This window comes from Salmo salar, chromosome ssa02 (genome assembly GCF_905237065.1).
Source record: "Salmo salar chromosome ssa02, Ssal_v3.1, whole genome shotgun sequence".
In the NCBI taxonomy this organism is placed as follows: Eukaryota; Metazoa; Chordata; class Actinopteri; order Salmoniformes; family Salmonidae; genus Salmo; species Salmo salar.
Genome location: NC_059443.1, coordinates 14,138,382 through 14,149,618, shown reverse-complemented (window position 1 = coordinate 14,149,618; position 11,237 = coordinate 14,138,382). Strand labels below are relative to the sequence as shown.

Below are 11,237 nucleotides of genomic sequence, written 5' to 3'. Positions count from 1 at the left end.
CTGCTGCCAATGACTGGAACGAACTACAAAAATCTCTGAAACTTGAAACACTTATATCCCTCACCAGCTTTAAGCACCAGTTGTCAGAGCAGCTCACAGATTACTTCACCTGTACATAGCTCATCTATAATTTAGCCCAAACAACTACCTCTTCCCCTATTGTATTTATTTATTTATTTATTTTGCTCCTTTGCACCCCATTATTTCTATTTCTACTTTGCACTTTCTTCCACTGCAAATCTACCATTACAGTGTTTTACTTGCTATAGTGTATGTACTTCGCCACCATGGCCTTTTTTTGCCTTTACCTTCCTTATCTCACCTCATTTGCTCACATTTTATATAGACTTATTTTTCTACTATATTATTGACTGTATGTTTTACTCCATGTGTAACTGTGTTGTTGTATGTGGCAAACTGCTTTGCTTTATCTTGGCCAGGTCGCAATTGTAAATGAGAACCTGTTCTCAACTTGCCTACCTGGTTAAATAAAGGTGAAATAAAAAATAAAATAAAAAAATTGCCTGTTTTAGAGAAATGTAATCATCGAATATTGTAAAAGCTTTCATTGTCTGCTTATATGCCCCCTTTATTTATTCTACGGTTCTGACTTGGTGTACAGGGAGAATACTGTAAGAAAGGCCCATGTTCTGAATTCTGTCGCTGTACATTTCAAAAGTGCTGAACAAATACTTACACTGACTACATCCGTCCTAGCTCTCTCATTAATGTCTTAATCGAAATTACAGTTTGCCTCTTATCCGCTCGTCGTCCCCTTATGCCATAGTTAGTACATCTCAATTGTCAGTAGAAACCACATTTGTTTAAGCAAGTCAGCCATATCAGCTATATTTTTTTAAGTCAGTAAATGAGGCTGAATGAACTCTTTTGCTCCCAGACAAGGCTCTGCTGATAGCCAGGTGTAGTAGTGGTAAGGTGTTGGGACTGCTGTTGGGACTCTGCTGTTGGGACAGCTTTATGTAGGCCCTAACAGTTTGTGGGCACCATTTGTTGTGTTGTGCATAGAAATAAAAAAAGTTTAGTTAGCCCCCATCAAGATTTACATGCTAAAATCACCACTGCCACAACATATTACTGTTGACTCGCACACAGCATTTTCCAGTAACTGTTTAATTTCAATGCAGCACATTAACTACAATGCATTCTAATTAACAAGGCCATGGTCTCTGGAGACAGTCTGTGTGAGGTGAATTTACTGTAATCAATGCATGTGTCACATCTGAGCTAACCTTCTGGGTAGATAAGGTTAAGTGCATTAGAATAGATTAATATGATAAATAAGTGTCTTCTTCCTCTGGAGACAAATCACTTCCTGTATCGTTCCGGGCCGGTCCTGCTGCTGAGCAGCTGAGCCACTGAGCCAAGCCCTCACGTCTATCGGCCTCTGTGATCCTCCTGACACCAGCTGAAGGAAACAGGATTTGGCTGGTGGTGGTTCATCTGTGCATTTATACTCCGAAATCCAGTGTGGTCTGACCCGTTTCTTACAGCAGGAAAATAATCCTGTAGCAACAGGAAATGTGAATTATTTTATAATTAGTGGACATTTTTGTAGGGGTTGGTACATTTTTAGTAAGGCCAAATCAAGTCTGAAATGTAAAAGTGGAAATTAATAATTTTAGAAGCCTGTCTAAACCTCAATTACACTACATGTTTGCAATTCCTGCTGTGTAGGAACACTCCTAGAACAACAGGGTGGTCAAATTCAGATCCCATATCTGTAAATATGAGTTACTGTATACATATGGAGACAGATTGAAATGTTTCAAAAATGAAAAACACTGTTGACTCAGTAGAGTACAGAAACAGCTGTCACTAGGCTAAAGTGACCTACTGCAACGTCCTTATGCCAAGACAATAAACACAGCTGACCTTTCCAGTGGTTAACTGACTGGATGTTCTCCTGACGCTGGAATAAGTTCATATTAGTCTCTGTCTCTTTCTTTCTTTCTCTCTCTCTCCCCCTTCTCTCTCTCTGACCCGTTCTCTCTCTCTCTCCCTTTCTGGCTCCAAGCCCACACATTTGACATATATTTCTGTATGCTGTTTGAGTAGTTGCTGTTATAATCTTTATAATGATCCATAAATGAAATACAAATGAGTAAGTATGGAGAGTCAGTATTGAGCGTCAGTATTGAACGTAGGTATTTGCCTAGGCCAAATATTGTCATTTTTCATAACCAAATTCCTTCACAATGAAAATTATTCGAACCGTTGTGCAGTAAAAACAAATTATAATTGTGTCACCCAGTGCAGAGCCACACACACACACACACACACACACACACACACACACACACACACACACACACACACACACACACACACACACACACACACACACACACACACACACACACACACACACACAAAATCCAGAGTAATTTGTCACTTACATTGACAAAACTCTAATAATTGAGGATATCCTCAGTATGGTAGGAAAGCTGGTTCCTCTAGGGAGGTGTCCTGATATCACCAGTGCTATATTTAGAGCCTGGGGCAAATCTGATTTGGGGAGGAGGACAAACTCTTCAGTCCTCTCACCCTCCCTCCTCTCTCTCTCTTTCCCTCTCTCTCTCTCTCCACAGAGCACTCACCTTTCTAATAACCCTCATTTATCAGATTTAAGGATTTAAGACATAAATGAGGGTACTCTTCAGCCTTAATATTGAAATTGCCCCAAAGTTGTACAAGCTGTAGGTCTGTTTTCAGGAACTGTTACTGAAATGTTAAATTACTTATTTTGGTGTTGCTTACAAAACTTCTCCTGCAAATGAGAGCCTCTTGACAAATAAAATAATAGTGGGATATTGGATGAATAATCTGCTACCATGAGTTGTATTATAACACCCTCACTCCACCTGGGAAATCCTCTTTATGAGGTTACCTCGGGGTAAAAAGACACAAGTATGCCTCACAAAACGTTTAAATAGCCACCATCCATCAATAAATTAGGTTTTTGTGTTAAGGGCGATGGGTAAGTGTGAGAAAAATGTGCATCCATAAATTGGAGAATTGACTTTTATTAATTGTAACAACCTGACATTAGTTGCAGTTCATTCAAAATGTACCTTGTTTTTTAAAATTATATATATATTTTTATTTAACCTTTATTTAACTGAGGGTGATGCTATAAAATAATACTTTTGTATTATTTGGATGTTGTGTGGGTTCAGGTACAGAGAGGGAGAGGGAGAGGGGACACTTAGAGGGGACACTTAGCTCCTAATTGGCTGATGATGAAATACAGAGACATTAATAACAGTTCCTTTACTTCGGTGTCCAACACCTCCAGTCAGCTGGTGCCCTCTCCCCTGGGTTAGAGATGACCCCTTTCTGCTGAAAATACCCAATTCACTGGAGCAATTTCCCTGTCTTTCACGAATCTCCCTCCTATGGGTACCAAGTTATTTGAAATCCATGATTTATTGTATGTGGACAATACTCTTATAAAAGAGAACACTATTGTTTCATTGTGTTTTGATAAATGATTGAGTCGATTTTACTGACTAAAGGGGTCCTAATCAATCAATCAAAACCACTAACCATGGTTTTGAGGAAAATACAAAGCAACAGCTTTATCCCAATACAGAATACATTTTTGATTCATGTTCGTAACAAAACAATGTTTACAGACTCAAATGTATAAGCATGCCTGATGCCATGACAAGCTTTGTTTTGCATTATTCCAGAAACTCCTGGTTAGCACTTTGATTGAATTGGACCTCAAGTGACATTGACTTGGCTCTCTTGAGCGCTTCCTGATTTGCAGCCTCAGTTTGACAGTGAGCACTCAGCTTCAAAAGTGGGTCAACGTGTATAAGTGTGTCCGTTGGAGTGGAATTGTCGCCACCACCACCCAAATATCAATTAATTTATCTCCCTGCAGCCATGCACACAGCAGCCCGCACGTCACAGCATACTAATAGCATCCAGACAGAGAGGGAGAGAGAGAGACAGAGGGAGAGAGAGGGAAAGAGAGGGGAAGAGAGAGAGAAAGAGACAGAGAGAGAGGAAGAGAGAGAGAGAGAGAGAAAAGAGAGAGAGGGGAAGAGAGAAAGACAGAGAGAGGGGAAGAAAGAGAGAGAGAGAGAGAGAGAGAGAGAGAGAGAAAGAGAGAGAGGGGAAGAGAGAGAGAGAGAGAGAAAGAGACAGAGAGAGGGGAAGAGAGAGAGAGAAAGAGACAGAGACAGAGAGAGGTGAAGAGAGAGCAAGAGAGAGAGAGAACGAGAGAGAGCAAGAGAGAGGAACAAGAGATATGGGATAAGGTGAGACATTGAGAGAAATACTGTGTTTGTGTGTGCCTCAACAATAGAGAGCCAGAGGCTGGTCATCATTCATTAAACTCATAGGCTTCTTTACACCCCATTTCAATGCACTCAAGAATACCTCCTGCTGAATGGAAAATGGACAGAGTGAAGAATGAAACTCATCTTAACTGGAAGAGGAGAGGAAAATGTTAAAGGATGAACAAGTAAGAGAGACCCACACAGATGGTGTGTGGGAGAGGAAGGCACACACACACACACACACACACACACACACACACACACACACACACACACACACACACACACACACACACACACACACACACACACACACACACACACACACACAAATCTATTCTTCCACGCACAGAAATCTGCTTCTTTTACTCTCTGTTCCGAACGCACTAGACGACCAGTTCTTATAGCCTTTAGCCGTACCCTTATCCTACTCCTCCTCAGTTCCTCTGGTGATGTAGAGGTTAACCCAGGCCCTGCAGCCCCCAGCACCACTCCCATTCCCCAGGCGCTCTCATTTGTTGACTTATGTAACCGTAAAAGCCTTGGTTTCATGCATGTTAACATTAGAAGCCTCCTCCCTAAGTTTGTTTTACTCACTGCTTTAGCACACTCTGCCAACCCGGATGTCCTAGCCGTGTCTGAATCTTGGTTTAGGAAGGCCACAAAAAAATCCAGAAATTTCCATCCCTAACTACAACATTTTCCGACAAGATAGAACTGCCAAAGGGGGTGGAGTTGCAATCTACTGCAGAGATAGCCTGCAGAGGTCTGTCATACTATCCAGGTCTGTGCCCAAACAATTCGAGCTTCTACTTTTAAAAATCCACATTTCCAGAAACAAGTCTCTCGCCGTTGCCTCTTGTTATAGACCCCCCTCAGCCCCCAGCTGTGCCCTTGACACCATATGTGAATTGATTGCCCCCCATCTATCTTCAGAGTGTGTACTGTTAAGTGACCTAAACTGGGATATGCTTAACACCCTGGCCGTCCTACAACCTAAGCTAGATGCCCTCAATCTCATACAAATTATCAAGGAACCTACCAGGTACAACCCTAAATCTGTAACCATGGGCACCCTCTTAGATATCATCCTGACAAACCTGCCCTCTAAATACACCTCTGCTGTCTTCAACCAGGATCTCAGCGATCACTGCCTCATTGCCTGCGGCGTCCGTAATGGGTCCGCGGTCAAACGACCACCCCTCATCACTGTCAAACACTCCCTAAAACACTTCAGCGAGCAGGCCTTTCTAATTGACCTGGCCCAGGTATCCTGGAAGGATATTGACTTCATCCCATAAGTAGAGGATGCCTGGTTGCTCTTTAAAAGTGCTTTTCATCACCATCTTAAATAAGCATGCCCCATTCAAAAAATGTAGAACTAAGAACAGGTATAGACTTGACTGCCCTTGCCCATCACAAAAACATCCTGTGTCGTTCTGCATTAGCATCGAATAGCCCCCACGATATGCAACTTTTCAGGGAAGTCAGGAACCAATATACACAGTCAGTTAGGAAAGCTAAGTCTAGCTTTTTCAAAACAGAAATTTGCATCCTGCAGCACTAATTCCAAAAACTTTTGGGACACTGTAAAGTCCATGGAGAATAAGAGCACCTCCTCCCAGCTGCCCACTGCACTGAGGCTAGGAAACACCTTCACCACCGATAAATCTACGATAATCGATAATATCAATAAGCATTTTTCTACGGCTGGCCATGCTTTCCACCTGGCTACCCCTACTCCGGCCAACAGCTCTGCACCCCCCACAGCAACTTGCCCAAGCCCCCCCCCACACGCTTCTCCTACACCCAAATCCAGACAGCTGATCTGAAAGAGCTGCAAAATCTGGATCCCTACGAATCAGCTAGGCTAGGCAATCTGGACCCTCTCTTTCTAAAATTATCCGCCGAAATTGTTGCAACCCCTATTACTAGCCTGTTCAACCTCTCTTTTGTATCGTCTGAGATCCCCAAAGATTGGAAAACTGCCATGGTCATCCCCCTCTTCAAAGGGGGAGACACTGTAGACCCAAACTGTTATAGACCTATATCCATCCTGCCCTGCCTTTCTAAGGTTTTCGAAAGCCAAGTTAACAAACAGATCACCGACCATTTCAAATCCCACCGTACCTTCTCCATTATGCAATCTGGTTTCCGAGCTGGTCATGGGTGCACCTCAGCCACGCTCAAGGTCCTAAACGATATCTTAACCGCCATTGATAAAAGACAGTACTGTGCAGCCATCTTCATCGACGTTGCCAAGGCTTTCAACTCTGTCAATCACCGCATTCTTATCAGCAGACTCAATAGCCTTGGTTTCTCAAATGACTGCCTTGCCTGGTTCACCAGCTACTTCTCAGATAGAGTTCAGTTTGTCAAATCGGAGGGCCTGTTGTTCGGACCTCTGGCAGTCCCTATGTGGGTGCCATAGGGTTCAATTCTCGGGCCGACTCTTTTCTCTGTATATATCAATGATGTCGCTCTTCCTGCTGGTGATTCTCTGATCCACCTCTACGCAAACGACACTATTCAATATACATCTGGCCCTTCTTTGGACACTGTGTTAACAACCCTCCAAATGAGTTTCAATGCCATACAACACTCCTTCCGTGGCCTCCAACTGTTTTTAAATGCTAGTAAAACTAAATGCATGCTCTTCAACCGATTGCTGCCTGCACCCGCCCGCCCGTCCAGCATCACTACTCTGGACGGTTCTGACGTAGAATATGTGGACAACTACAAATACCTAGGTGTCTGGTTAGACTGTAAACTCTCCTTCCAGACTCACATTAAGCATCTCCAGTCCAAAATTAAATCTAGAATCGGCTTCCTACTTCGCAACAAAGCCTCCTTCACTCATGCTGCCAAACATACCCTCGTAAAACTGACTATCCTACCAATCCTTGACTTCGTCGATGACATTTACAAAATAGCCTCCAACACTCTACTCAGAAAACTGGATGCAGTCTATCACAGTGCCATCCGTTTTGTCACCAAAGCCCCATATACTACCCACCACTGAGACCTGTATGCTCTCGTTGGCTGGCCCTCGCTACATATTCGTCGCCAAACCCACTGGCTCCAGGTCATCTATAAGTCTTTGCTAGGTAAAGCCCCGCCTTATCTCAGCTCACTGGTCACCATAGCAGCACCCACCTGTAGCACGCGCTCCAGCAGGTCAATTTCACTGGTCATCCCCAAAGCCAACACTTCCTTTTGGCCGCCTTTCCTTACAGTTCTCTGCTGCCAATGACTGGAACAAATTGCAAAAATCACTGAAGCTGGAGACTTATATCTCCCTCTCTATCTTTCAGCATCAGCTGTCAGAGCAGCTTACTGTACCTGTACACAGCCAATCTGTAAATAGCACACCCAACTACGTCATTGTAACGCCCTGGCCATAGAGAGGGGTTTTTTGTTCTTTATTTTGGTTAGGCCAGGGTGTTACATTGGGTGGGCGTTCTATGTTCTCTTTCTATGTTTTTGTATTTCTTTGTTTTGGGCCGTGTGTGGCTCCCAATCAGGCACAGCTGAAGTTCGTTGTTGTTGATTGGGAGTCACACATAAGTGCATGTTTTTCCGTTGGGGTTTTGTGGGTAATTGTTTCTGTCATTGTGTTTCACCTGACAGGACTGTTTGGCTGTCAGTTTCTTATTTTGTAGTTGTATAGTGTTCCGTTTAATAATTAAATATGATGAACACTAACTCCGCTGCGTTTTGGTCCACTCTCTCTCACGGCAGTCTTACAGAATTACCCACCAAACAAGGACCAAGCAGTGGAGGAAGGAGCAGCACCAGGAGAGCAGCATGATGAACTCATGGACGTGGGAACAAATACTGGACGGAGAGGGACCATGGACTCAGGCTGGGGAGTATCGCATCCCGCAGTGGGAGATCGAAGCGGCGAGAGCGGAGAGGCGATGGTATGAGGAGAGGGAGCGCAACAGGCACGAGAGGCAGCCCCAAGATTTTTTTTGGGGGGGGGGGGGGGCACACGGGACAGTCGGCGGTGCCGAGGTCGGAACCAGAGCCAGTCGGGTTGACGTTGGAGGTGAGCGAAGGGTGCGAAGCAGAGACAGTGAAGGAGTTGATGGGGCGATTGGAGGAGAGAGAGATGAGAGAGCTGCTGGTTTGGTGCATAAGGCACGGCATTCGCCCTACGGAGCGTGTAAATGAATTGATGTCACCTGAGTCAGTTCTCCATACTTGTCCTGAGGTGCATGCTGGCCGTCTGTTGAAGACTGTGCCTGCGCCCAGAAACAGGCCTCCTGCATGTCTTCCCAGCCCTGCACGTCCTGTGCCTATGCCCAGAACCAGGCCTCCTGCATGTCTCCCCATCCTGGTCTGTCCTGTGCCTGCTCCTCGGACCAGGCCTCCAGTGGGTCTCCCCATCCTGGTTAAGCCTGTGCCTCCTCCTCGGACCAGGCCTCCAGTGGGTCTCCCCATCCTGGTCTGTCCTGTGCCTGCTCCACGGACCAGGCCTCCAGTGGGTCTCCCCATCCTGGTCCGTCCTGTGCCTCCTCCTACGACCAGGCCACCAGTGGGTCTCCCCATCCTGGTCCGTCCTGTGCCACCTCCCAGGACTAGGCCTCCAGTGGGTCTCGCCAGTCCGGAGCCGACAGAGCCGCCCGCCAGTCAGGAGCCGCCAGAGCCGCCCGCCAGTCAGGAGCCGCCAGAGCCGCCCGCCAGTCAGGAGCCGCCAGAGCCGCCCGCCAGTCAGGAGTTGCCAGAGCCACCCGCCAGTCAGGAGCTGCCAGAGCCGCCCGCCAGTCAGGAGTTGCCAGAGCCGCCCGCCAGTCAGGAGCTGCCAGAGCCGCCCGCCAGTCAGGAGCTGCCAGAGCCACCCGCCAGTCAGGAGTTGCCAGAGCCGCCTGCCAGTCAAGAGCTGCCAGAGCCGCCCCGCCTGTCCGGAGCTGCCAGAGTGGCCCGCCTGTTCGGAGCTGCCAGAGTGGCCCGCCTGTTCGGAGCTGCCAGAGTGGCCCGCCAGCCGGGCGCAGCCATCGCCGCCCGCCAGCCGGGCGCAGCCAGGGTCATCCGCCAGTCGGGCGCAGCAAGGGTCGCCCGCCAGCCGGGCGCAGTCATCGCCGCCCGCCAGCCGGGCGCAGCAAGGGACACCCGCCAGCTGGGCGCAGCCATCACCGCCCGCCAGCCGGGCGCAGCCAGGGTCGTCCGCCAGCCGGGCGCAACAAGGGTCGCCCACCAGACCTTCGGCGCGGCCAGGTGCGCCACCTAAGAGGGCGACACCAAGGGTGGGGCAGAGGCCACATCCCGCACCTGAGCCGCCGCCGTAAGAAGGCCCACCCGGACCCTCCCCTTCAGTGTCAGGTTTTGCGGCCGGAGTCCGCACCTTGGGGGGGGTACTGTAACGCCCTGGCCATAGAGAGGGGTTTTTTGTTCTTTATTTTGGTTAGGCCAGGGTGTTACATTGGGTGGGCGTTCTATGTTCTCTTTCTATGTTTTTGTATTTCTTTGTTTTGGGCCGTGTGTGGCTCCCAATCAGGCACAGCTGAAGTTCGTTGTTGTTGATTGGGAGTCACACATAAGTGCATGTTTTTCCGTTGGGGTTTTGTGGGTAATTGTTTCTGTCATTGTGTTTCACCTGACAGGACTGTTTGGCTGTCAGTTTCTTATTTTGTAGTTGTATAGTGTTCCGTTTAATAATTAAATATGATGAACACTAACTCCGCTGCGTTTTGGTCCACTCTCTCACGGCAGTCGTTACAGTCATCCCCATATTGTTATTTATCTTCTTGCTCTTTTGCACCCCAGTATCTCTACATCATCATCTACACATTTATCACTCCAGTGTTAATGCTAAATTGTAATTATTTTGCCTCTAGGGACTATTTATTGCCTTACCTCCCTACTCTTCTACATTTGCACACACTTTACATAGATTTTGTAACTCTGCGTTGTTATTTTTGTCGCACTGCTTTGCTTTATCTTGGCCAGGTCACAGCTGTAAATGAGAACTTGTTCTCAACTGGCCTACCTGGTTAAATAAAGGTGAAATATATATTTTTAAACACCCAGAATAACACACACACACACACACACACACACACACACACACACACACACACACACACACACACACACACACACACACACACACACACACACACACACACACACACACACACACACACACACACACACACATACACTCAGCTGCCATACTTCTGTGTGAAGAGGTACAATCTGCCACACATCTCCCAGACGACTGCATGGGGAGGCCTAATCAGGATCTACTGTTCAGAGAGCTGTGGGTGTCTACCCCTGAACCTCGACATTCCTCCCATCATCCATGCAGCGGTCTGGCATCCTCACACAACCCCACTGTTCCTCTCCTCCCCTACCTGTCATCTCGCCAATTCCAGTCAGTTGAATTGGACATGGAGGTTCTCCATTACTGTTTTCAATGAATTTTATATTAAAGTCACTAAAGCTTGTGCAGCAAGCATACAGTTTTGAACAGTGGTCCAAAGTGATGGGATTGAAGACATGTTTTGAAAAGAAACAGAAAGACAGGAACCTTTCTGGATGAATAGCATCTCTAAGTATTGCAAAGTGTTGATTAAAGTTTCATAGAGAGGTATCCGCTATCCACTCACAGCCTATATTATTATAACTGTCATTGTAATTGAGGAAGTGAATGATAAATTAGCTAGGTCATATGTGTTTTAATGCAATCTCTCTCTCCCCTTTAGTGGTAATATGGGCCATCTTTACATCTCATATTAAAGCCATTGATATCAGCTCCAAGGCCTCAATCCTAATAAAAGGCTAGATTTAATCACAGCATCGGCGCATCGCTGTCACACACATTACAAATTGGAACAGGAGGACATAGGTTTTTGCAATTTTATGACAAAATTCATGCAATTCTACTCATTTTGAGACAGGGCAAAGAGGAAATGAGCTGTT

General features: G+C 46.3%; 1 protein-coding gene across 1 annotated transcript in view; it reads right to left on the bottom strand.

Moving 5' to 3' along the window:
• Nucleotides 1-1,132: 1,132 nt before the first annotated feature.
• nek11 (NIMA-related kinase 11) overlaps nucleotides 1,133-11,237 on the bottom strand; it is a 98,031-nt gene continuing 87,926 nt past the window's right edge. The window contains exon 17 of the mRNA XM_045698340.1: nucleotides 1,133-1,524. Within this exon, the coding sequence (XP_045554296.1) occupies nucleotides 1,396-1,524 (129 nt within the window). The 3' untranslated portion in view covers nucleotides 1,133-1,395. The remainder of the gene's footprint in view (nucleotides 1,525-11,237) is intronic.